The sequence below is a fragment of the Zingiber officinale genome, chromosome 8B (assembly GCF_018446385.1).
Source record: "Zingiber officinale cultivar Zhangliang chromosome 8B, Zo_v1.1, whole genome shotgun sequence".
Classification (NCBI taxonomy): Eukaryota; Viridiplantae; Streptophyta; class Magnoliopsida; order Zingiberales; family Zingiberaceae; genus Zingiber; species Zingiber officinale.
In genome coordinates, this window is record NC_056001.1 from 36,121,810 (window position 1) to 36,148,458 (window position 26,649).

The 26,649-nt window shown below is 44.6% G+C and overlaps 1 protein-coding gene across 2 annotated transcripts; it reads left to right on the forward strand.

Moving 5' to 3' along the window:
- The first annotated feature begins 1,545 nt into the window (after positions 1-1,545).
- LOC122016770 (putative chloride channel-like protein CLC-g) lies at positions 1,546-26,246 on the forward strand. 2 transcript variants are annotated; one of them, XM_042574165.1, is made up of 7 exons: positions 1,546-1,847; positions 2,190-2,390; positions 2,466-2,643; positions 23,605-23,867; positions 24,137-24,406; positions 24,498-25,675; positions 25,791-26,246. In XM_042574165.1, exons 1-7 carry the CDS (start codon positions 1,630-1,632, stop codon positions 25,823-25,825), a joined length of 2,343 nt encoding a protein of 780 aa, XP_042430099.1. In that variant the 5' UTR covers positions 1,546-1,629; the 3' UTR covers positions 25,826-26,246. The 2 variants fall into 2 exon arrangements, with proteins under 2 accessions (XP_042430099.1, XP_042430098.1); XM_042574164.1 differs by having other exon boundaries at positions 1,550-1,847; positions 24,498-25,626.
- The last annotated feature ends 403 nt before the right edge of the window (positions 26,247-26,649 follow it).

The window sequence follows — 26,649 nt, forward strand, 5'->3', positions numbered from 1 at the left end:
GGATTGATATGCCCTTCTATGTAAACACTTCCTAATTTAGGTTAGTAGCTAATGAAAAATTTTCATTTATATAATACATGATGCCAACTTGAAAGAAAAAAAAAACCACAATTATTTAGCGAATAAAAAACTCTTCGAAAGCTAGTTAATCCATTTGGCGGTGTTAAGAAGAAAAGACAATTTAAATACTTCTTATTTGCTAACATAATCAATAAACACAATAAATATATATAGTCTGACCTTCTATCCAATTAGTTTGGGAGATAGACGGTTAAACTCTAAAGACTCATCGGTAACTCCTCGCTCAGCAGCCCACAGCCACGATTTTTGCTATACTTCAAATTCGAACCTTGAATATTTAGCCAAGTGTTTGAACTCGTGTCATAAATTTTTTATACTCTTTAAATGTTTTTAAACAATTTTACACTTGAATATTTTTTATACCCCTGACATCGTAAACCCATTTAATGATAAATCAGACTAAATAATATCAAATTTGGATGGATCGACTCGGTCCTACAAAAATTTCTACGATTACCACTGCACTATAACCCCAAAACATCATAAACTCATTTAATATATAAACTAAGTTAGAGCATTCACATCAGTTATCTTATTCAAAATTTTTATCCTAAATTTTGGATAAGTTAACTAAAAATATTTTGATTATCCTATCCATTCCCTAAATTTAGATTTGATAAATAATGATTCTCTAAATTTAGGGAATAAAATCTTTATCCTAAAAATAAAATAATATTTCTTTTTAATCTCTCTCCTTCCACTTAATCTCTCTCCTTCTACTCATTCCATAAATATAATAATAAAAAATAAAAGAAAGAAAAGAAAATAATAACAAATTAAGGATGATGAAATTTTTTTAGGGTATTTGATATATTGTGTAATGAAAAATGTATTTAAATTTAATAAATTTGATCATTTATTCAAAATTTTAGATATACAAACTGATATGGATGTTTTAAATTTTAGATATAGAAACTGATATGAATGTTTTAGATGATAACCATAGATATCTATGACAATTTAAATATATTACTGCTGCATTATAATCATGGACATCTAAACTGTCTAATGCTGGTTAATTTACTTAATTATTATTGTCGAAAATGGGCAACAAGCATGGCCCGATTTCCTCATAATCTTTCGGAGACCGTCCAATGATTAGGCCCAATTTGACCCAATACTGCCCAATTATTGGAGGACTTATTTGAAAAAAATAACTTCATTTAATATTTATAATTTAATGTTTGCTCCAACACATGCAAATAATTAGATGGGGAAAATGGTGGACTGTTTGTTGAGACATTTTGATTGGCACAATAATTGAAAGAGATTATTAACTTCAATTGTCCACCTCCAAATTAACAAAATTATAATTCTATGCCGTATCTAATAGTTTATATTATTTATTTACATGTTTAAAGGGTTGTAGCTTGATAAGACTTCTGTGTCTTATTATTGTTTTTGCAACATAGTCCTTGTACTTTCAAATTAGCAAAAAAAAGGCCGCATGAACTTCAATCTGGTCGAGCAGTCAACGGCCGCAGTTCCCTCTTCCTTTCCTCTTCTTTGAATTTATATAAAGCAAAAAAAGAAGGGTAGAGTAAGCAAATGCGAGTGTGCGCCGCGGAGCAGTTACCGATGGAAGCGGAAGAGCTCGTTAACGGCGACGGCGACGGCGACGACCTTGAGACTGCTCTTCTCTCCGTCGATTCGCAGCTGGAGGAACACCACCACCCCCGCAGCATTCGCCGCTTCGCCTCTAACACCACCTCGCAGCTCGCCATTATCGGCTCCAACCTCTGTCCCATCGAAAGCCTCGACTACGAGTACTTTCTTCTTTTTGCATCTCATCATTCCTGTTCATCTCCTTTGCTGCTCGATCTAAGCTCGTAGTGTGGCTAAAGGGAGGATTTTGTTAACTCTAGATCTGGGGATGATTGAAGAATCGATTTCTACATCTCCCTCTCTCTTTCTGAAAAGAAAGGGGGCAGCATTTTGATTTTGCTCTTTCATCCCTGAAAAACAAAAAAAAAGGAGAAAAACAGACCTGCCCTAGTTTTGAGATTTTTGGATGCTGCAAAATATGATTTTTATGTTATTTTATTTTTTAAAATTTGAACTTTGGCCCGTGGCAAGACGGGATCGGAGGTCTAAAAGAGGGTTTGCAGGTTGATCGAGAATGACTTCCTGAAGCAGGACTGGCGCAGCAGGGGGGCGGCGCGCATCGTGCAGTACGTCATCCTAAAGTGGACTCTCTGCTTCCTCGTCGGTGCTCTCTCCGGCGCCGTCGGTTTTTTCAACAACCTCGCCATCGAGAACATCGCCGGCGTCAAGTTCGTGGTCACCTCCAATATGATGCTCGACCGCAAGTACGGACGCATGCGATCTAGTTGTGCTCCGCTGTTTCTTCTTGGCTAACTGATGTTTTACTTTGGTTGGATTAGGTATTGGCGGGCTTTCGGTGTGTTTGTGGGGTCAAATTTTCTCCTCGTCATCTTTGCTTCGGCCATCACAGCCTTCATCTCGCCAGCGGCAGCCGGATCTGGGATTCCGGAAGTGAAGGCCTATCTGAATGGCGTTGATGCTCCTCAGATTTTCTCATTGAAGACGCTATGTGTCAAGGTGCAATTCTTGGAATTGGTCTAAACTTATCTATCTCAATCATCAATAGAATTTAGTAAAAGAAGTTTTGCCACCATATGCCTATGGCCTGTGTACCTACATAAACCTCCCTTCATATCCGTGGGACCGGTACTAGGGAGACCGTTAAGATAACGGATCTACCTTTTTTAGTAAAAGAAGTTTTGCCTCTTTCTTTCAGTGTTAACAACTACTTCAATTCAATTGAACTGCACATCTTATAGAATTGGTAGATTGCAATTCCATGGATGAGTATCTACTCTTTATACTTAAGAACTAAAAAAGCAAGTTTTGTGCATGATTTTCATCTTGTACGGAAATAAAACAGAGTGTAATAGTAGTACTTGGTTTCACCAATCTATGGCTGAATCAAGACAGCTGATCCAGTCTGAAAATGGAGATGGTGGCAAACTGAGGATGTGGTCGGAAAGTTGACGAAGTGAAGACTCCACGCAAGCCTGCAATGCAAAGTCATTAGTGTCAGGCCGAGAAAGGGTTCTCGACGATGACCCTCCGACGCTCAAGTCAATTTCTGATGAGTAGAAAAATGGAGAACTGTAGTAAGAGCATGTAGAAAACGAAGTTGCGCATACTTCCGCCTGTAGATAGGAACCCTCGTTTATAGTGTCACTGTAATATTTGTGCACGCATCTCAAAGCGTAGGCACATTTTCCTAGATATCCTAGGAAAAAAGACAAGTCAAAAAATGTCTCTGACATCATTTCCTTAAGTAGCCATGCAACTTTCTGATGTGACAGCCTGGAAGCTTCTAAAGTACGATTTGCCTATTGGACATGCTATGCTGTCAGCGGCACAAACTCCCAAGAGGATATGATGGGATATTTCGTGGGTCCACACGTGGCCGATTGACCGCTGCTCGGTCAGGTAATCCTCGTCCGGACGTAATGCATAAAACCATTGTCCTACTTTCCGTTCAACTGAACTACCGTTGGAGGGCTGCCCTTGGTCCAACCGGACATGTCTCCTACTCGGGAGAAGCGGTTCGGGGGAGTTGCTGCTTGGGTATCAACCTTAATCGCGGGCTTTCCCAGAACAGTCGTTTGGGCCCAACTGGGACTGACTGGGTGGTTGCGCCCGACCGGACAGACTATGTCATCGCTCGGCTTAATTGGTTTGCTTCCTGAGTCGGGGCCTTTGACTATTCTAACTTTGACATCCACGTCTTCTGCTTTTCTTCCACTTTGACCCACTGGTGGGGCCCACTTACTCATTGCATCACAAGCCTTTCCCTCAAATTTAGTCGAAGGAGGCTGCAAGTCCGACTGACTGGAGTCATTCGACTGTGATGTCTACTGCTCCCATGGCGATGGCCGCCATTTGGCTTTCAACATTCTTTGGCTCAAGGGTTTATAGTCGTCATTCGGCTGTCGATGTTGAGTCCATACGATTTTATAGTCTTTGTTCGACTATTGATGCCAAACCCATACGGTTTTATAACTGTCGTTTGGTTATTGATGTCGAACCCACACGGTTTTATAGTTGTTGTTCAGCTCTATCGTGCGCAACACTTAGCCAATTTTCGTACTTGTCGTTGATCTTTGCTTTGACCGTAACGCCTTTTAATTGTTGCTGTTGTCATCATAATTTCTCGAGAGTCGTTCAAATCTTCACCCATTAATGCTAAGCACACTTGCTCATATCTCGTAATCATGCTTTCTGCCTTATCATTAATGCCAATTGTAATAGAATGCCACGTGTCACCTCTGCATGTTGCCGCCTGTGAGATATGGCAGACGACTGTTTGGGCTTGATGTGACAGCTGCCTTTTTGAATTCAACGGTTGCGATGAATGCCCATTTTCCAAAGACCTCGATCGAACAGTTCAAAGTGATCGTTCTTCAGGTTTTTACGCCTTCATCTTGTTCCTTTGCCCTATCGTTTCCCTCGTGCTTACTGTCGTCTTCTCTTCTTCTCCGTCGGCGATCTGCTTTTGCAGTAAGCCCTCTCTTCTAGTTGAATCATTGCCTTCCTTCCCTTTCTTTGTTCTATGGTTGAATCTCCTCGTCCTCCTTCGGCTATCCCCGGGTTCTGGTATACCTCCACCAAATCTAAGTTCAACGGCGACGAGGTCGACCAGATGCAGCTAACATATCGTTTCCCCGAGGGCTATAAGATTATCATCCTGTCTGCCTACGATCGTCCTCATACACCTCCCGATGACTTTCTGCCCTTTTTTAAGGACTAGTTTCTAGCCGACCTGCGATTTCCCATTCACCCCTTTTGTTCCGAAGTTTATAAATATTTTCATATTTCTTTGTATCAATTAGTGTTCAACTCCTTTAGACTGTTGTGTGGGGTAGTCGTACTGTTCCGCCTATACGATATTCCTTTGACTCCGCGTGTGTTTCATTACTTATACTACCCCAAACTATATGAGTCGGGCGCCTTTCTATTTCAAGCATGAGTGGGTGTATTCTACTTCGATAAAATGTCTTCCTCGAATAAGCACCGGAGAGAGCATTACTTCTACATCCGTCTCCCCATTCGGCCCGAATTCTCTACCGACAAATAGAACTGGCGAAGTCTCCTCCTGTCGGCTGATATCGAGACCGTTCGGACTACCTACAAGTAGCCGTGAGATGGGCCAGTCAGAAATATTACATACAACGGCTATTATTGGAGGGGGTCATGTATGTGTTTGGGCTAAGCCCTATTTGGACACGGTTGCCCCTCTCCCTAGGTATGCCATTTTTCTTCCTGTCGTCCTTGAATCTAACTGATTTTTCGTACTTTCTTGCAGCCCAAATCATGTTGAGGGCACGGTTGAGCGGCAAGAGCAAGCTTACCGACGCAGAGATTAATGCCAAAGGCGTCACTGAGCTGGAGAGTCAAGGCTTGCTACCGGTCGAGCACTCGGATGACCCGGCCGGCGAAGCAGGGAGTCACGTGGCCGGTAGTGACGCTGTGGCAACCACTGGCGAGCTACCACCCTAGCGGCAATCTATGGCGCCGATCGCGGTGCCCTTGGAGTCGGCCACTTTCGGTGAGCTGCTAATCCAACGCCGCAAGAGGCACTGAGCGGAGGCTTCTTCCCGCTCGGCAACTTCGGCCCTACAACCCTCCGCTCCTTCAACTTCCCGCATTCCATTCGATCAGGGCGAAGCTTCATCCTCAGCAGTTACTGAGAGAGAGGCTTCCCTTCCTACACCTCCATCATCCGATCGGACACCTTCATTGTCCGCGCTGCCGACTGGGACGGTATGTGCATCACCGATTGTCTTACTGCCGCCTTCGTCCACCAGCCTAGTCGGCCAGATATCCATTATTCGCTCCTCTCCCATATCTAAGTCCAAAGGCCCGGTCACTTCAGAGCCATCAGCCCCGAACGGTCGGCAAAGCATCAAGGACATCCTTCGCCTGCCTACTGACGAGTGGCATCACTCGGAGGATGCCTAGTCACTCTCTCCTCGCCACCAAATAACTATTCAAGGTCCCCTTGCCCAAACGTGGGCAAATGCCCGGGCAAGAGTGGCAACCCTTCCGCCCGGGGAGCTAGCTGACGACTTTACTCAGAAATCTACATGGGTAAATTTTAACTAAGTCTTTTCTCTGCGTTCCCCGATCGACACTTATTACCTGTTCTGTCTTGCAATTCCGGGTGGAGAGCTTGGCACTCTGCTAGCGGCTGGCATTTTTGGAGCATGAGAACCAACAACTGTGAGCCCCGTCCGGCCAAGCCTACACCTCGCGTGCTCGGGTTGAGCAGCTCACCGGGGAGGTTGCCCAGCTAAAGAATGACTTGGAGCGAAGCTCCGAATAGCTGTTGGGCTCCGAACGGGTGCTCAACATGGAGAAGAACAACAATCATGAGCAGACCTTCCAACTCGATCGGCTAACCAAGTAGGCTTATAACTTTGAATCAAAAATAAATTCTGCCAATGTCAAAAAACTCCGAGCCATCGAAGACCTCGACATCAAAAATAAAGAGGCTCGAGTTTTGGCACAAAATCTTAAGGAGGAGGAAGCTTCATTAAAGGCCGAACAGGCTAGCCGAATGTCCGAGCAGGCAACAAGCAAGCTCCAGCTCGAGGAGAAAGATGTCGAGTTGGCTACTCTAAAAGCCAAGTTGTGAGCCTCTCGGGCGGCTTTCAATAGGTATCAAGAGGAGGAACTCGGTCGGTTGGAGTCTTTCAGAGTAAATTATCTCCGCTCCGACGCCTTCAATAAAATACTTACCGACCGGATCGTCCACCTTTTCAACTAGGGCATCGACAGCATTTTCTGCCAGTTGGAGTCTTTCAGAGTAAATTATCTCCGCTCTGACGCCTTCAATAAAATACTTACCGACCGGACCGCCCACCTTTTCAACTAGGGCATCGACAACACTTCCGCCAGCTGAAGGACGGTGACTACCTCTCACCTGATCTGCCTTGCAAGATTATAAAGAGAGAGCATATCACCGAGTCACTTTATGGATGACGTGCTTGATTACCTTGTTTAGTTCCCTTTGCCACCCTCTCGCCAGCTTTTTGTATGCTCCCTAAAAGCAATTTGTAAAAAATTTAAGTAGCAATCAATACTGCCCGCTCTACCATGTATACCGAGCCTAACGACTCAAGAATGATGAGATGTGAAAATTAAGTTCACTTATAACACTGCTGAGCGCCTAATAAGTCTTTGACACTTAGGCGTGAGAGCTTGTTCGCTTATAACACGGCCGAGCGACTCGTTAGTCTGGGACACGCTCGGTCTGAACCCCGTGGCTAATAATCTTGAGGTACAAGAATGTGCTTGCTTATAACTCGCCCTCTCCGGTCAAGAGTCTTGGAGACTTAGCGCGAGAGCTGCGCTTTCTTATAACACGGCTGAACGGCTCGTGAGTCTTTAACACGCCCGATCTGAATCTCGTGACAAATATTCTTGAGATGTGAGGGCATGCTCGCTTATAACTCGCCCGATTGGGTCGAGAGTCTTTGACACTTAGTGCGAGGGCTACACTCGCTTATAACATGGCCGAACAGCTCGTGAGTCTTTGACATGCCCGGTCTGAACCCCAGGGCAAAAATTCTTAAGGCACGAGAGCATACTCGCTTATAACTCGCTTGATTGAGTCGAGAGTCTTTGACACACTCGGTCTGAACCCCGTGGCAAATATTCTTGAGGCTCGAGAGCATGCTCGCTTATAACTCACCCGATTGGATCGAGAGTCTTTCACACTTAGCGTAAGGGCTACGCTCGCTTATAACACAGTTGAACAACTCGTGAGTCTTTGACACGCTCGGTTTGAACCCCGTAGCAAATATTCTTGAGACGCGAGAATATGCTTGCTTATAACTCGCCCGATCAGGTGGAGAGTCTTTGACACTTAGCGCGAAGGCTATGCTCGCTTATAACACAGTCGAACGGCTTGTGAGTCTTTAACACACCCGGTCTAAACCCCGTGGTAAATATTCTTGAAGCGTGAGAGCATGCTCGCTTATAACTCGCCCGATCAGGTCGAGAGTCTTTTGACACTTGGCGTGAGATCTACGCTCGCTTATAACACGGCCGAACGACTCGTGAGTCTGGGATACTTAGGAAATCTTTGTTTTAACCTTCCTGCATTCATAGAATAAATGATTTTTACAATTTACATCGATTCTACCATATGCTTACTATCCCATCCGGTAGGCTGCAGATTGTTCGCGCTCCATGGTCGATCAAGCTTTGTTCCTTCTTCGTCCTGCAGATAGTATGCCCCCGAGCTAGCCTTCTGTAACACCTTTTAGGGTCCCCCCATGGTGGTTTCAGCTTGGTCACGTCGTCGACCGACTTTACTCTTTTTCAGATAAAGTTGTTGACCTAGAATGATCTAGGAATAACTCGCTTATTATAATTTTGCTTCATCATCTGCTGATACGCCATTAGCCGGACGACAACCTTATCTCTTACTTCGTCTATCAGATCTAACTCCATAAGTCGTCGATCGGGATTATCTTCATAGTATAGTTGTCGTCGATCGGACTCTATGCCCACCTCGATTGGCACCACTACTTGTCCTTTGTACACCAAGTGAAATTGAGTAATGCAGTGACCTCTCGGGGAGTCGTGCGATAAAATCACAATACTCTTGGCAGCTCGTCCACCCAGCTTCCTCCCAAGTGATCTAGCCGAGCCCTAAGCCCTCTTAGAATTTCTCTGTTGGTGACTTCCGTCTGACCATTGCTTTGGGGGTAAGCTACTGAAGTGAAGACCTGTGTAATGTCATAGCCGGCACACCACTCTCTAAGCCTCCCTCCCTGAAACTGTCTTCCATTGTTGGAGACTAGTTTATAAGGGACGACGAACTGACATACGATATTTTGCCACAAAAACTTGATAACCATCTGCTCTGTTATCTTGGCGAGCAGTTCGGCCGCTACCCATTTAGAAAAAGAATCTACTGTCACAAGCAGAAATCTTCTCTGACTGATCGCCATGGGAAAAGGTCCTACAATTGTTAGGACCTTAGATGGCTAGAGGGGGGTGAATAGCCTCTTTGAAAAACACTAAACACAAATTTCTTCAAGAACTTTGTTAGCACAGCGGAATTAGAAAACTAAAACAAGAAAGCACAAGACTTACAGTAGTGGCTCAAGTGAAATGATCAAAGGAAGCTCACAGCCACAATCAGCGAAGAACAAGCACACTGCTTCGATCTTTCGGTAGATCACACCCCGGAAGCTATCCGGCTAAAGGATTCTCCTTCTCGGTGGAGTAACCTCTCCACAAAGTCTTTAACAGCAGTAAGAAATTAAGCACAAGACTTACAGTAGTGGCTCAAGTGAAATGATCAAAGGAAGCTCACAGCCACAATCAGCGAAGAACAAGCACACTGCTTCAATCTTCCAGAGAGTTTTTCTCCACAGTGTTTTTCACAGCAAGAGCACAAAAAGCATTGTTGCGAGAGCCTCTCCTCTCCACCTTCATATGCCTCTCTGCTCTGTAACGGATCGCGAATCCCTGCAACCGTCCACGACGCCGCCAATCACGCTTCTTCCTTGTCTGATTGTCTCAGCTCCCACCAATGGCATCCTCGTTTCCACTGGTACCTCTGAGCTTGAACCTATCAGCACAAGTCAAGCTGATTTCGACCAAACGGCTGCCAGCAGATCGCAAACGAGACGTTGCTACCAAAACTGGTTTGTCCGCAGCGAGACACAGCAAAAGCTTTTTCGTCGCCTTCTACTAATGATCCTTAATTTGAATTCACCCAACATCAAGTAATCTGTAACCTGTAACTTCGAGAAAGCTTACAGCAGATGGTTAGAAACGAAATAGGTAAAAGCAATCGCGAATCGAAACAATAAGAGAAAGCGCATGCAAAACAAGCCATACTGTGGATCGGTCCGACGCCCCTGTTATCGCCACCGATCGGGTGACCGATCAGTGGCTCGATCGGTCCCAAGACCGATCCACCCCTTCACGCGAATCTGGCATCGATCTGCGGACCGATCGAGAATACTCTGGATCGGTCCGTAGACCGATCGGTATCCGCCATCAGGCATCGTCCGATCGGTCCCCTGACCGATCAAGTATCCACTGCTATCGAGTGTTATCCGATCGGCCCCGGACCGACAAGATACACTCGATGTCATCGAGTTTTGCGATCGGTCCCCGACCGACCAAGATACACTCGATGTTATCGAGTGTTGCCTCGATCGGTCCGCAGATCGATCAGTAACGATCGACAAAGAGATCTGAACGTATGGATCGGCCTGACCGATCCAAAGCTGCGAGTCTCGAGTCAAGCTTCCAAGCTTGCCCCTCACCCCTGACGGTCCCAGAGCGTGCTACCGAACCCTCTCCGACCATACATGCCAAGCTTCCACACTGACTTCCCAATTGCCTGGTTTCACTCACCAGACTTTCCAACTGCCTGGCTTCACTCACCGGGACTTTCCAACCGCCTAACATCCCAGTTAGGCCTGCCTAGCTTCACTCACGTGACTTTCCAACCGCCTAACATCCCAGTTAGAACTTTCCCCGCCTAGCTTCACTCACTGAGACTTTCCGTGCCAAGCTCCTCACTTGGACTTTTCCCAATCAGGTCAATCAGGTTAACCAAGTCAACCTTGATTAGTAATTAATCTGAGTTAATTTAATATCTGATTCAAACTTAAATCAGTGTCAACATCAAAACAACATCCAGGTCAGACTGTATCAACAATCTCCCCCTTTTTGTTGTTTGACAACACAATTTAAGTTTAGATCAGAAAAACTCTCATATCCATAATTTCAGGGAAATTAAGATCTCCCCCTAAGATGGATATAACTCAGTTACCTTCTCCTCTTTTTTTTTTATATTGATTCAAAGAGGTCAAATCGTCTCTAAACTTAATTATTCTCTCCCCCTTTGTCAAACACCGAAAATGTGTAAAATAATGAATAAGACTGACAAGCACCTCCCTCTTTTAACCAATAACGCCTCAATCTTAATCCACATAAAAAAATACGGTATATGAAAAACAATGGCATATGAAACATCATAAGTGTATCATGAATAGTGAAGCATCATAAATAGCATGAATATAAGAAACACAGCTAACATCCAGTTCAGATAAATGTATCAAAGACATAGTATCAACAAAACAATCAAAACATAGAGAATGTCAGCCAACATCCTCATCAACAGTGTAATCTGATCGGACGGCTGTCCGATCAGGATCGATTTTAATGCACACAAAAAGGGTCTGATCGGTCCCCTTGACCGATCAGGAAACCCTCTGATCGGTGCTCGGATCGATCAGGTGTGAATCGTCGCGTGAGATCCTCCTGATCGGTCCCTGGACCGATCATTTGTGATTGTCGCGTGCCAGAACCTCCTGATCGGTCCCTGGACCGATCAGTGAGCCAACAGAAAGCACGAAGATATCTGGAGGACCCCTGATCGGACTGTGGACCGATCAGAGAGTCTCCTGATCGGTCGTGAGACCGATCAGTGTCTGATAATTCAGATTTCTGATATCTGAATTCGAGCAACTGATTTCGCAGTCGTTTCTCTCGAGAATTCTGAAAATTCAGAACTTCTCAAATTCAGAACACAGAACTTAAACATCTACGAACAAGAACATTTCCTAATTGCAAGCTCTGAAAGTCCTAACATTCTAGGTTTTTTTTATTAAGTTACAAGTTAGTTTCAGACATTTCAGAGTTTCAAAACCTGAAATATCCAACCCTGTCATGTTTAGTTTCAAATTTGTCAAAATATATCCTAAATTACTATTCTTACATTATCAACTCATCTTATCATTAAAGATACCAATCCAAAGTATCAATCAACACATCAATCATGATTAGATAATTTCTAGACAAAAGTCCAACCAAGATTCCTTGGTTGGAATATATGAGTAAGATCTAGGAGTCAAATACACATGAATTATGTAATGACCTTCCCCATACTCAATTTATGTCTCTTCAACCTACTTATTCAAGGGATGCATAGTACATTTTGAATAAATTGGTTGTTCCTAGCATCTCACCCCATTTCTAGCAAACAAAAATAATTTGTTAAACCTTATCGTTTGTGTGAGATGTCCCCAAATTGCCCAAATCAGTTTCCCAATTACTCTTGTCATCTTAATAGTCCTTATTGATCATGGTGAAGTTCTAATGACCTAAGGAGCCAAACACATTCCCAACTCCCTCCTTAAATGACTAAATTCATTCTCCGGAAGGGGTTTTGTGAAGATATCGGCTAGGTTTGACTTTGACTCAACATATGTGAGCACAATGTCTCCCCTAGCTACGTGATCTCTTATGAAGTGATGACGCACTTCAATGTGTTTGGTCCTCGAATGATGGACTGGATTTTTAGTTAGGTTGATTGTGCTAATGTTGTCGCATAGCACTTGTACACCCTTATAAGAGAGTCCATAATCCTCTAGGGTGTGTATCATCCACAACAACCGTGACACTCTCTCCCACGGCAATATATTCGCCTCTCGGTCGTTGAGAGAGCAACACAATGTTGCTTCCGACTTGACCAACTAACTAAACATGAACAAAAATTGGCAACCCCCACTTGTACTTTTCCGATCCAATTTGCACCCAGCATAATCTGAGTCGGTATAACTTATCAAGTCAAATGATTCAAGACGAGGGTACCAAAGACCTACTCTAATCAGGCCTTTAAGGTATCTCAATTCTCTTAACCGCATTAAGTGAGATTCCTCGCACAGACTGATACTCCAGCATACGCCCACAAAGAAAGAGTACGTCCGATCGACTAATGAGATATGAAGACCACCGATCATGCTTCTATATGCGTTAGATCAACCGATTTTCCACTCATCATTGTCAAGACGAGTGCTCGTCGCCATAGGAGTGGATACTTCCTTAGAATCACTCATTTTGAATTTCTTAAGCATCTCTTGAGTGTATTTTGCTTGATGGACATAAATGCCATCTCTAGTTTGTTTGATTTCTAGTCCAAGGAAGAATGTCAATTCTCCCACAAGACTCATTTCAAACTCACTTTCCATGTGAGTGATAAATTCATTTAAATAGCCCTTGTTATTTGAGCCACAAATTACGTCATCTCTGGGCTACAAAAATATTTTCACCATCTCGACGAAGAAATAGTGTTGGGTCTATTTGACCCCTTACAAAACCCTTTTCTAATAGATAAGTCGACAACCTTTCGTACCAAGCTCGAGGTGCTTGTTTTAGCCCATAAAGAGCTTTCTTGAGCTTGAACACGTGGTTTGGAGCTTCGGTATTCACAAACCCCGGTGGTTGTTCAACGTAGACTTCTTCTTTAATGAAACCATTTAAGAAGGCCGATTTAACGTCCATTTGATAGAGCTTGAAACCTCTATGTGCAGCAAAAGCTAGCATTGAACGAATGGACTCCAATCGTGCCACAGGAGCATAGGTCTCATCATAATCGAGGCCTTCAACTTGACTATAGCCCTTGGCTACTAGTCTTGCCTTGTTTCTTACTACCTCTCCCTTTTGATTTAACTTATTTTTGAAGACCCATTTAGTTCCAATAATGGTGGTCTTCTTAGGTCTAGGAACCAAGTCCCACACTTGGCTTCTTTCAAATTGACCTAACTCATCTTGCATAGCTATGACCCAATCAGGATCATGCAATGCCTCATCAACTAGTTTAGGTTCGATTTCTGAGATCAAAGCAACCTCATTCGACTCATTTCTGAAGAATGATCTAGTCCTAACCCCTTGTTGGATGTCTCCCACAATCTGGTCTTGTGGATGACTAGAGACTATCCTAGATTGCCTTGGAGTGGCGGTGCCTCATGAGTGGTCTCACTCGGCACAGGCAAGAGATCGATTGAGCCCTTCCTTGCCTTTGCTCATCATCTTCGAGTCAACTTCGACTCTTCCAATGTTTTGATCATTCAAACTTAGATTTCTAAGTTCGAATCAATTTCTCCTACATCCCTTGATCGATCATTTGATTTAGGGATTTCTTCAAATGCTACGTCCGAGGACTCTTCAATCAATTTAGTCCTCTCATTGTAGACTCGAGACTTTGTTGGTAAGAGAGTACCCGACCAATATCCCTCGATCAACCTTAGCCGTGAACTTCCCAAGATGGTCCTTGGTGTTTAAGATAAACACGCTACAACCAAACACCCTAAGATGTTTAATTGTAGGCGGTTTCCCAAACCAAAGTTCATGGGAGTCTTTCCTAAAACCTATGTATTAAAACTCGATTTTGACATAGCAAGTCAGATTCACTTGACCCAAGTAGCTTCGGTAGTGAGTACTCAAGCATGCTTCATGCACCTCAGGACTCGGTTCTTTCTCCACAACCCCATTTTTGTGGGGTCCTTGGAGTAGAGAACTCATGCCTATATCCCTTTTCTTGACAAAACTCTAAAACCTATGATTTTGAAATTCCCCACCACGATCACTTCTAATGGTTTTAATTGTTGTCGATTTTCATTTTCAGTTCTTCTACAAAAGGAAATAAAAATATCTATAGTTTGTCCTTATGTTTCAAGAAGAAAGTCCATGTGTATCTAGTAAAATCATCAACGATTACCAAACAATATCTACTTCCATTCAATGATATTACACTACTGCAATCAAAAAGGTCCATGTGCAATAAATCTAAAGCAGTAGATGTACTTACATTGCTTTTACCTTTATGGACAGCTTTTGTTTGCTTACCCTTTTGACATGCATCACATAGTTTGGTCTTGTGGAACTTGATGCTTGGTAAGCCTCGCACTAATCCTTGGTTGACCAACTTCCAGATGTTCTTCATGTTTACATGTGCCAATCTTCTATGCCATAACCAAGACTCTTCTTCTTTCGATATGAAACACTTAATCAAAGCATTAGTAGCACTTTTAAATGATACTTGATAAATATTGTCAACCCTTGTGCCTACTAGTACCGTGTCAAGTGTGTCAATGTGTTTAACCAAACATTGACTTGAATGAAATTCAATTGTGTAACCCGTATCACACAATTGACTGACACTTAGGAGATTAAAAGTCATCCCCTTGACTAGAAGGACATTCTTGATATGAAGACATTCGGATATATGAATGTCTCCAACTCCTACAACCTTAAGGCTACCATTATTACCAAAAGACACATTACCTCTACTTTTGTTTTGAATGGTTGTAAACAGTGATTTGTTCCCGGTCATGTGCTTGGAGCATCCACTATCAACAAACCAAGTTGATAGATGCTCCCCCTCGACCAATGCCTACAAGACACGGAAGATAGAGGTTTTAGGTACCCAAATCTTGGGACCTAATGCTTCTACAACGAAAGACCTAGGAACCCATGCCTTGGTCATACCTTTCCTAGTTCCATGAGCCCTAGAAACATGTGATCTACTATTTTGAGTTCTAGACATTAGAGAAATGAAACTCGACTCCTTGGGTTGATACCCTAGCCCGGCCTTGTTGTAGACTGCCCTTTGGGCATTTAGAATCATGTCTAGAGTCTTAGAGCTAGTTGAGAATTTCTCAAGCATTTTCTTGAGTTTCTCAACCTCACCCTTTAAAGCCTTGTTCTCATCCTCAAGGACTTCTAGATGTAGGTCATCGACCTCATCTTCCCTAAGGGTCCTTAAGGTTTTTACTTCTTCTTTTAACAATTTATTTTCTGTTTTTGACTTTTTAAGCAATGTAGATAAGTGAGTGATAGTTTTATAACACTTTTCTATATGAGAAGAGGTTACCTCTTCATCATCCGAAGATGATGAAGCCGTGGTTGAAGCGCTTGAGTCATCACTCTCGGATTCTGACTCTTCCCTTGCCATGAGTGCTCTTTTCCATCTTCTCTTCTTCCTCCGATGAGCTTGATGAGGACTCATCCCAAGTGGCCTTGAGAGCCTTCTTCTTCTTGGCTCTTTCCTCCTTCCTTTTGGCTCGTTCCTCCTTCCTCTTTAGTTTCGGACACTCGCTCCGAATGTGTCCTTTCTTGCTACACTCATAACATGTAACATTAGATTTATCAAAATTTTGATCATTAGTTTTACCTTTTCCTTTGTATCTTGACCTCTTCATAATCCTCATAGACGCCATCTCGGTTGATGATGATCCACTTTCATCATCGGATTCGAAGAAGAGGTGGATGAGGAAATCTCCTTTCTTTCTTCTTTCCTTCTTCCTTCTTCCATCCTCGCTCTTTGGTCCCGCAAATAAAGCAATACCCTTCTCTTTTTGACCTTTGTTAGAAAGTTCCATCTCACAGAAAAATTCATCTAGTTTAACAATGGAAAGATCCTTGGATACCTTGTAGGCATCTACCATGGATGACCACAAGGCATTCCTAGGAAAAGATTTAAGAGCGTACCTTACTAGGTCACGGTTTTCTACCCGTTCATCCACGGAGTGGAGACCGTTCATCCCATGAAGTTCACTCACCGTTTCATTGTCCTTCATGGTTAGATTTTGGAGCTGATTCAAGAATAGGTCCCTCTTGGCAATCCGAGAATCTCGAGTTCCCTCTTGGAGCTCGATGAGTTTGTTCCATGGGTCTCTTGCACTCGAACGGACCTACCTTGACGAGTTGGTCCTTGGCGATTCCACATTGCAAGGTGACCATAGCCTTGGCATCGGCTTGTGCTTTGCGGAGTTGTTCGGTAGACCACTTTGACGACTCGAGTTCCTTACCTTCTTCATCCTTTGGTGGTGTGAAACCTTCCTTGACTGAGAACCACATGGCTATGTCGGTTTTGAGGTAGTACTCCATGCGGCCCTTCCAATATTGAAAATCTGCTCCTTCGAAGTAAGGTGGACGGTTGGTGCTAAATCCCTCCTTCATGGCCATTGTTTTGCTCTTTGGGTTGTTAAGCGAAATGAAACACCGGCTCGATACCACTTGTTAGGACCTTAGATGGCTAGAGGGGGTGAATAGCCTCTTTGAAAACACTAAACACAAATTTCTTCAAGAACTTTGTTAGACAGTGAATTAGAAAACTAAAACAAGAAAGCACAAGACTTACAGTAGTGGTTCAGGGGATAATGCTCACTCGGCGTGTCTGTAAGGTGGACGAATCCTCTTGATCTTCGGTAGATCACACCCCGAAGCTATCCCGCTAAAGGATTCTCCTTCTCGGTGGAGTAACCTCTCCACAAAGTCTTTAGCAGGAAGAAATTAAGCACAAGACTTACAAGAGTGGCTCAAGTGAAATGATCAAAGGAAGCTCACACCACAATCAGTGAAGAACAAGCACATTGCTTCAATCTTCCAGAGTTCTTCTCCATGTGTTTTCACGAAGAGCACAAAAGCATCACAGAGCCTCTCCTCTCCACCTTCATACGCCTCGCTCAGAACGGATCTCCGCCAAACTCGCAGAATCCTGCAATCGTCCACGACGCCGCCAATCACGCTTCTTCCTTGTCGATTGTCTCGGCCCCACCAACGACATCCTCGCTTCCACCGGTACCTCGAGCTTGAACTATCGACAAGTCAAGTCGATTCACCAAACGGCAGATCGAACGAGACGCTACCAAAACTGGTTTGTGAGACACAAAGAAAGCTTTTTCGTCGCCTACTAATGATCCTTAATTTGAATTCACCCAACATCAAGTAATCAGTAACCTGTAACTCGAGAAAGCTTACAGCAGATGGTTAAAACGAAATAGGTAAAAGCAATTGCGAATCGAAACAATAAGAGAAAGCGCATTATTGTGGATCGGTCGGCAGACCGATCCACGCCTATTTATCGTCACCGATCGGTCCGGTGACCGATCGGTGCTGTCTGATCGGTCCCAAGACCGATCCACCCCTTCACGCGAATCTGGTATCGAAGCCTAATCGGTCCGATCAGCTGGATCGGTCCGTAAGACCGATCGATATCCACTCGCCTCGAGGATCATCCGATCGGTCCCGGACCGATCGGTATCCACCGATGTCATCGAGTTACTCGATCGGCCCCGGACCGATCAAGATACACTCGAGTGTGCCTCGATCGCAGATCGATCAGAATCGGATCTGCACCGATCACCGTACATCGTGCCACCGGATCGTCTGCACCGATCCAAAGTCGCGAGTCTCGAGTCAAGCTTCCAAGCTTCACTCGACGGTCAAGCGCTACCGAACCCTCTCCGACCATACATGCCAAGCTTCCACACTTGGATTTTGTCTGGTTTCACTCACGGGACTTTTTCTGCCTGGCTTCACTCACCAGGACTTTCCAACTGCCTAACATCCCAGTTAGGACTTTCCCACTGCCTGGCTTCACTCACCAGGACTTTCCAACTGCCTAACATCCCAGTTAGGACTTTCCCACTGCCTGGCTTCACTCACCAGGACTTTCCCGTGCCAAGCTCCTCGCTTGGACTTTTCCCAATCAGGTCAATCAGGTTAACCAAGTCAACCTTGATTAGTAATTAATCTGAGTTAATTTAATATCTGATTCAAACTTAAATCAGTGTCAACATCAAAATAACATTCAGGTCAGACTGTATCAACAACAATGTCCATGTCCCACTAGTCGAACGAACATGACACGATGGATGCCTTCAATTCTTCAGTTGGTCGGTGCAGTATGTTCTGATACTTTTGACAAGAGAAGCAGGTGGACATTGCCCGAGCGACATTTGCTTGCAAGGTAGGCTAGAAATACCCTATTAGTAGGATTTTTTCTTGCCAATGAACGACAGTTCGGATGACTGCCACAGGAACCTTGATGCACTTCTTGTAAGATGTACTAGATGTCTTTCGCTCTAACGCACTTGAGCAGGGGCCTTGAGAAGGCCCTTTTGTAGAGGCAATCTCCAATTAGTGTGAACCGCCCGACCTTCTTCTTGACTAACCGAGCCTGCTCACGGTCGGTTGGTGTATTGCCCAACTGGAGGAACTCGATCAAAAATGTCCTCCAGTCATTCGAGGTCCCTCCTTCAGTTGGCCTCTCGATATGAGCCACCAACAATACCTGCTCGATCGGCCTATCCAGCAATACGGGGTCAAGGAACTTACTAATTTTGCCAGCCCGTTCACGTACTGATTCTCCGCTCAAGGAATTTTTTAGATAATTACTTTTTGAAATCTGGCCTTCAACTTTTCAAACGCCTCAGCATATAACCTTAGCTTGACATTGTTTATTTCGAAAGTCCCCGACAATTGCTGTGGTGCGAATTAAGAGTCTGAATGGATAAGGACTCGGGTGGCTCCTACATGCAAGTCACCTATAAACCGGCGATCAATGCTTCATACTCTGCCTTGTTTTTTGTGGTCCGATAGTCCAGCCGAATGGATAGTTGCATTCGATTGGCCCGTGGTGATATCAGAAGTATGCCCACGCTGCCGCCCTTCTTGGTGGATGATCCGTCCATATAGATTTTCCAGGTTACCTCTGGCTCGACATTCTGTACATCTGTCATAAAATCGACTAAGGCTTGTATCTTAATCGCCGATCTGGGCTTGTATTGTATTTCAAATTTGCTCAGCTCCGTGGTTCACTTGATGAGATGATAGGACGCTTTAGGATTGAGAAGAACCCACTCTAGAGCGCTGTTGGTTATTACAATTATAGGATGCGATAAAAAGTATAGACGTAACCTCTGAGCGGTGAGGACTAGCCCGTAGGCCAGTTTTTCGAGACAGGTGTAGCGACATTCGACATCTTTCAATATATGGCTAAAAAATTACACCAACTGTTGTTCAGTGTCGTTCTGTCGCACCAAAGATGAGCCAACCGCCCGCTCTGTGGACGACAGGTACATCCAGAGTGGTTCACCAGCGATGGGCTTTGCCAGTGCAGGTAAGGAGATTAGATAACTCTTAAGCTCCTCCAGCGTTTTATCACACTCAGCGTCCCAATGAAATTTTGTAGCTCGGCGGGAACCTTGAAGAACTGGTGGCTCCGGTCAGATAACTTAGAGATGAACCTTGATAATGCTGTGATCCGCCGGGTCAGCCGCTGAGCCTCCTTGAGGTTGCGAGACATGCCTTGGAACGCCTTCAGTTTATTTGGATTCGCCTCGATCCCCTGCTCGGTCACTGTAATCGAGGAAACGTCCACTCTTCGCTCCGAACAGACACTTGTTTGGATTGAGCTTGATTCCATACCTCCTCAGCGTACGACAGGTCTCCTCGACATCTGCACAAAGATCAGTGGCCCGGAGGGATTTTATTAGAATGTCGTCAACATATACCGCTATGTTCCGACCAATCTACTCACGGAACACCTTATTCATCATCCTCTAGTAGGTGTCCCCCACGTTCTTCAATTCAAACGACATCACATTGTAGCAGAAGGTCTCGTCGGTCGTGATGAAGCTGACCTTCTCCTGATCTTCTTTAGTGAGTCAGACCTGGCGGTAGCCCTGATATGCATCCAACATGCAGATCAGTTCACATCCAGTCGTCGGGTCCACCATCTGATCAATGCGCAACAGCGGATAATAGTCCTTCGAGCAGGCCTTGTTCAAATCTTGAAAGTCAATGTAGACCCGTCATTTATTGCCTATCTTGGAAACTAGCACCACAATAGCCAGCCAGCTTGGGAATTGTACCTCGCGTATGTGGCCGGCCTCCACCATCTTTTCTACTTCCACTAAGATTATCTGATTTTGATCCGAACTGAAGTCCTTTTTCTTTTGTTTCACTGGCCTTGCGACCGACCAGACATGCAGGTCATGCTGGGCGATGGGCGGTGAGATGCTCTCGAGCTCATGCGTTGCCCATGCGAACACATCGTGACTCTGCCTTAGATAGGCAACGAACTCCTTATGCTCCGCACTCAGGTCGGCTGCAATGAAAGTCGTAGCTTCTGACCGGCAGGGGTGCACTTGGACTTCTTCTTTCTCGTCATAGACTAGGGCAGGAGGCTCTTCCGGATTTGCATTTACCTCGAGCCGTGGAGCCTTCCGCACAACTCGTGACTCAGCCTTTTACCATCTCGACCGCCGAGCAGCCAGCTAAGCGCCCTTGACTTCCCCGACCAAGTTATCCACGGGGAATTTGATCTTCTGGTAGAACGTGGACACGACAGCTTGGAACTTGTTCAACGCCACTCCGCCCAAAATAACATTGTAGGCGGACGGGGCGTCCACCACGATGAAGTTCATCGTCCTCGTCCTTTTGAATGGCTCCTCTCCGAGGGATATGGCCAATCTAGCCTGGTCGATCGGCAATACCTTATTGCCCATGAACCCGTATAAGGGAGTTGTCATGGGTTGTAGCTCGTTCCGATTGATTTGCAGTTGATCGAAAGCTTTTTTGAAAATGATATTCACCGAACTATTATAATTAGCGATTACTGCTTTGATGATCAGGGCGTCATCATGCGAGACCTCTACTACCTCCAGGTCTTGAGACCAAAACTGATCTCTAGTCCTTCCGCCACTGCTTTGCTGCATCCAACGGCGTGAATTTCTAATCGTCAGGCGTGCGATTTCCGAGCCCGGTTAGAGTCACCGCTAGTCGGTCCTCCTGCAATCATCCTAATGCCCCAAGCGGCATTGTTACGGCTTTCTTCCTCCCAAGCTGACGAGCGTTCCCGCTCGGCAGACACTCTGGCAGGCCTTTGATAGTCTCCATGCTGATGCCATTGTCGGTGCTCTTCAATTGTCGACCTCCTTTCTTCACACCGCCCTTCCACTCGACGGTGATGGTGTCTATCGGGCGAGGGGGATTGGCGGGAAAATCTCGATGAAGCCACTCGGCGAGGATTCGGCTTGAAACTTCCCTCTACGAGTCCTTGGGAGAAGGAGCTTATCAAGATCTCCGGTGTGGCTGATGGAACTTCCATTACCACTTGGTTAAACCTTTTGATATAGGCTCGCAGTACTTTCTTGGCCCCTTGCTTGACTGCAAATAAATTGACATTTGTTTTCTGATGGCGACGACTACTCGCAAAGTGTTGCAAAAACACCGATCGGAAATTTTTGAAGCTTTGGATGGATTCGATCAGCAACCTCTTGAACCACCTTTGCACGAATTCGGATAGCGTGGTGAGGAATATACGACACTTGACTCCATCAGTGTATTGGTCGAGCGTCACCACATTATCAAATTTGATGAAGTGATCTTCAGGGTCGGTTGCCCCCGTGTATTCCCCGATCATCAAAGGCCTATAATGGTGCGACAACTGGTCATCGAGGATCTCTTGGGAGAACTGCTGGTTAATATGCTCGGGAGAGGTATCGAGTTGAGGTGCTTTAACTTTTCGCTCATCTTGGACGGGCGCGTCATCTGATGAGGAGCTGGGTGTTCGTTCCGCTTGGTCTTGCTCTTCTGATGGCGTGCGGAATAACACACAATGGTAAGGGATGGGCGCGTCTCGGGAGATGCCGGTCGGCCTGCTGCTTTGCTTCCCGCCGGCTTGACCTTTCGCTCGAGCTCTGGGTTCAGCGTGTTGACCGTTCCTGATGCGGCGGGATCGTCTGCTCAGCGTCCAGCCGCTATCTACTGCTGCTCCATCATCTTCGCCGCTCGGGCTTGTATCAACAACTCCAAGTCTTTTTGTGTTAGCGTCACCGTAGTAAGTCGTCCAACGTCCTCCATCTTCATGCCTCGGATTCAGGTAAACTTCCCATAGACTGCGCCAAATGTGATCCTGTCCGAAAACGGAGATGGTGGCAAACTAGGGATGTGGCAGGAAAGTTGACTAAGCGAAGACTCCATGCAAGCCTGTAACGCAAAGTCGTTAGTGTTGGGCTGAGAAGGGTTCTCGGCGATGACCCTCCGATGCTCAAGTCAGTTTCCGATGAGTAGAAAAATGGAGAACTGTAGCACGAGCGTGTAGAAAATGAAGTTGCGCATACCTCTACATGTAGATAGGAACCCTCTTTTATAGTGTCACTGTAGTGTTCGTGATCGCATCTCAAAGCGTAGACATATTTTCTTAGATGTCGTAGGAAAAGATAAGTTAAAAAGTATTCCTGACACTATTCCTTAAGCAGTCGTGCAACTTTCTGATGTGACGGCCTAGAAGATTCTAAAGTACGATGTGCTGCTGTCAGCGACACAAACTCCCAAGAGGACGAGGATATTATGGGATATTTCGTGGGATTACACGTGGCCGATCAATCACTTCTCGATCGGGTAATCCCCGTCTGGACATAATGCATAGAACCATTGTCCTGTTTTTCGTTCGGCTATACTATCGTTGGAGAGCTATCCTTGCTCCAGCCGAACATGTCTCCTGCTCGGGAGTAGCGGTTTGGGGGAGATGTTGCTTGGCTATCAACCTTAATTGAGAGCTTTCCCAGAGCGGCATTCGGGCTTGACTGGAGCCGACCGGGTGGTTGTGCCCGGTCGGACAGACTATGCTGTCGCTCGACTTAATTGGTTTGTTTCTTGAATCGGGGCCTCTGACTATTCTGACTTTGACCTTCACGTCTTCTATTTTTTTTTTTCACTTTGATCCACTGGTGCTTCAAAAAGTTGAGTTTTATTGATGCATTCTTATCTTGATCAAGGGAGACATATTGAAGTTATTAATGAGATAAAGTCCACTTTTGTTGATGCATTGTTGAAAGCCTGCTGATGCATAAAATTGAGCAACACTGGAATCAACAGGTAGCAGGTAGCATTGCTGCGGTCTCCTCATCTCTCTATGTGGGCAAGGCTGGTCCCATGGTGCACACGAGTGCTTGCATTGCATCCATACTTGGACAGGGCGGGTCTCGGAAGTACAAGTTGACTTGCACATGGTTGAGGTACTTTAAGAACGACAGAGACCGACGGGATCTTGTCACCTGCGGAGCTGGTGCTGGTATGGCTGCTGCTTTTCGCGCACCAGTTGGTGGTGTTTTGTTCGCGCTGGAATGTGTATCATCATGGTATCATGCTACTTCATATCTTCCTTATGCCGCCTTTTATCTTTGCTTGCATTGAAAATTTCCTTTAGAAGTTGATAAACATAGGTTGAGGTTTGTGTGCAATGATTAAGATTTTATCTCCCTGATCAAATGTCATACATATAATTTGATGAAGGATTATAAAAATTTTAGGCACATTAGTGCTATTATCAGTTTAGAATTTCAATTGCCTGCCTTTTGGTTCTATTCTCATAATTGATATATAGATAAGTGATAACTTGTCTGTGAAGGTGGCGAAGTGCACTGCTATGGAGAGCCTTCTTCACTACAGCAGTCGTTGCGGTTGTGCTCAGGGTGCTAATCAATATTTGTAGAAGCGGAAAATGTGGGTTATTTGGGAAGGGTGGCCTTATCATGTTTGATGTCACTTCAGAGGATGTCCCTTATCACCTAGTCGACTTAACTCTGGTCGTCATTCTAGGAGTAATAGGAGGAATCTTCGGAAGCCTGTACAATTTCCTCCTCGACAAGGTTCTTAGATTCTACACTCTTATTCATCAGTATGTATTCCTCTCTTCTCAGATCACATTGTACACTTCGATCTTCTGCTTTGACTGCGAAGATTCATCCATATCTTCTACTCATCTTCAGGAAAGGCCATGTCTACAAATTTCTTCTAGCTGCTTCAGTTTCCATATTCACCTCATGCTGCCTATTTGGATTACCTTGGCTCGCATCTTGTAAGCCTTGCCCGGCTGGATTAGCAGAAGCTTGTCCATCAATAGGCAGGTCTGGAAATTTCAAGAAGTTTCAGTGTGCTCCCGGCCATTACAATGATTTAGCTAGTTTATTTTTCAACACAAACGATGATGCGATAAGAAACCTCTACAGTCTCAACACCGACACTGTGTTCCAGAAATCTTCGGTCTTTCTATTCCTCGTGACAACTTATTTTCTTAGCATCATCAGCTATGGCTTGGCACTTCCCTCCGGGCTTTTCGTGCCTGTTATTTTGTCCGGTGCAACTTTAGGACGTCTTACCGGTATGCTCATGGGCTCACATGCAACTCTTAACAATGGTCTCTTTGCGGTCATTGGCTCAGCTTCCCTTCTTAGTGGTACAATGAGAATGACTGTTTCGGTCTGTGTAATTATGCTAGAACTAACCAACAATCTCCTACTTCTTCCTCTGCTCATGCTGGTTTCACTGATATCGAAGACCGTAGCTGATGCTTTCACTGCCAACATCTACGACCTGATCGTGAAGTTGAAGGGTCTGCCTTACCTTGAATCACATGCCGAGCCATATATGAGGCAGCTCACGGTCGGTGATGTGGTTGGAGGCCCTTTGCAAGTATTCAACAGTGTCGAAAAAGTCGGCAACATAGTTCATGTGCTCAAGGCCACTGGTCATCATGGCTTCCCTGTGGTAGATGAGCCTCCCATTTCTGATTCACCTGTACTTCTCGGCCTCATTCTCCGTTCGCATTTACTCGTTCTGTTGAAGAAGAAGCAGTTTGTTCATACTCGAGCAATTTCGAGTATTGACACTACAAAAGAGTTCTCAGCTGATGATTTCGCTAAGCGTGGTTCTGGTAAAAATGAGCTCATCGATGCCATTGAGCTGACTGCTGAAGAGATGAATATGTATGTTGATTTGCATCAGTTCACGAATACTTCACCTTATACTGTTGTCGAGACGATGTCGTTGGCGAAAGCTCTCATACTTGTCCGCGAAGTCGGCCTGAGGCATCTCTTGGTTATTCCGAAGTCCACTTCGGTACGAAATGCGTCTCACTTAAACTCTCTTTGCCTCTGCCTATTTCTATGTATGTTTCTTGAGTTTGGTTACTTATGCTAGCTTTCATTTAGTGTATCGCCGATTATATTCAGTCTTTTGATGCTCATGTTGCTATATGACAATGTCCTTTTCAACTCTTGCAGGGGATGCCTATCGTTGGCATATTGACAAGGCATGATTTTATGCCGGAGCATATACTTGGGCTGCATCCTTGTATACTAAAGAACAAATGGAAAAAACTACGGTTTGGGAGATTAAGCATGGTGAAATTTTTTAATGATCTTCGTGATTGGTTCAAGAAATGACAGCTAAAATCCTCCCGTGGAAGTGAACTATCGGTGTGTTTTGATCCAGAATACTAAGCCTCTGTTTGGATGGAGTGGAGCAAGGTTCATTAATGTAAGGGGAAGGGAGGGAAAGGAAAGGGAAGGAAGGAGAAAGTAATATATCTATCTTATCCTTGTTTGGAAGGGAGGGAAAGTTCATTTGAGAGTAAAGGGATGGAAATGATGATTAAATATATAAATTTACAAAAATATCTTCTTATTTTTTTAATAAATCTGCATGTGAAAAAATAAAAAAGGATAAAATTAAAATAATTTCTTCTTCCCCTTCCTTACACCCCAAATTGGGGTGTAAGAAATTTCGCTGATTCCCGAGCATGCAAGGAGAAGCTTTACCCTTCTCTCCCCTTCCCCTCCATGACTCACTCTCTTCCAAACAAGTATAAAAATTCTTTTTCCCCATGTTTACCCTTCCCTCCCCTTTACTCACCTCCTCCCAAACATAGGGTAAGATCATTTGATTTTGTTGGCATTTTGAGGCAGCGAGATCTGTAAGTTCCTTCTCTACAGAACTAGATACTTGTTCCATGATTTCATAATGAATTTGTGGAGGATAGAAACAAGAAGCATAACTAATATTTAAAGACAAAAGCATAAAACATCAAATATCTATTAAAGAAAACACTAACCTTTTACTTGTTATATCCATTATTATCCG

Bases quoted from the DNA above. Each gene is read 5' to 3' on its own strand.
- LOC122016770 (XM_042574164.1), top strand. From the start codon at position 1,630: ATGCGAGTGTGCGCCGCGGAGCAGTTACCGATGGAAGCGGAAGAGCTC. The intron at 2,391-2,465 runs GTACGGACGCAT...TGGTTGGATTAG, and splicing joins AATATGATGCTCGACCGCAA to GTATTGGCGGGCTTTCGGTG. The intron at 2,644-23,604 runs GTGCAATTCTTG...TGGAATCAACAG, and splicing joins TGAAGACGCTATGTGTCAAG to GTAGCAGGTAGCATTGCTGC.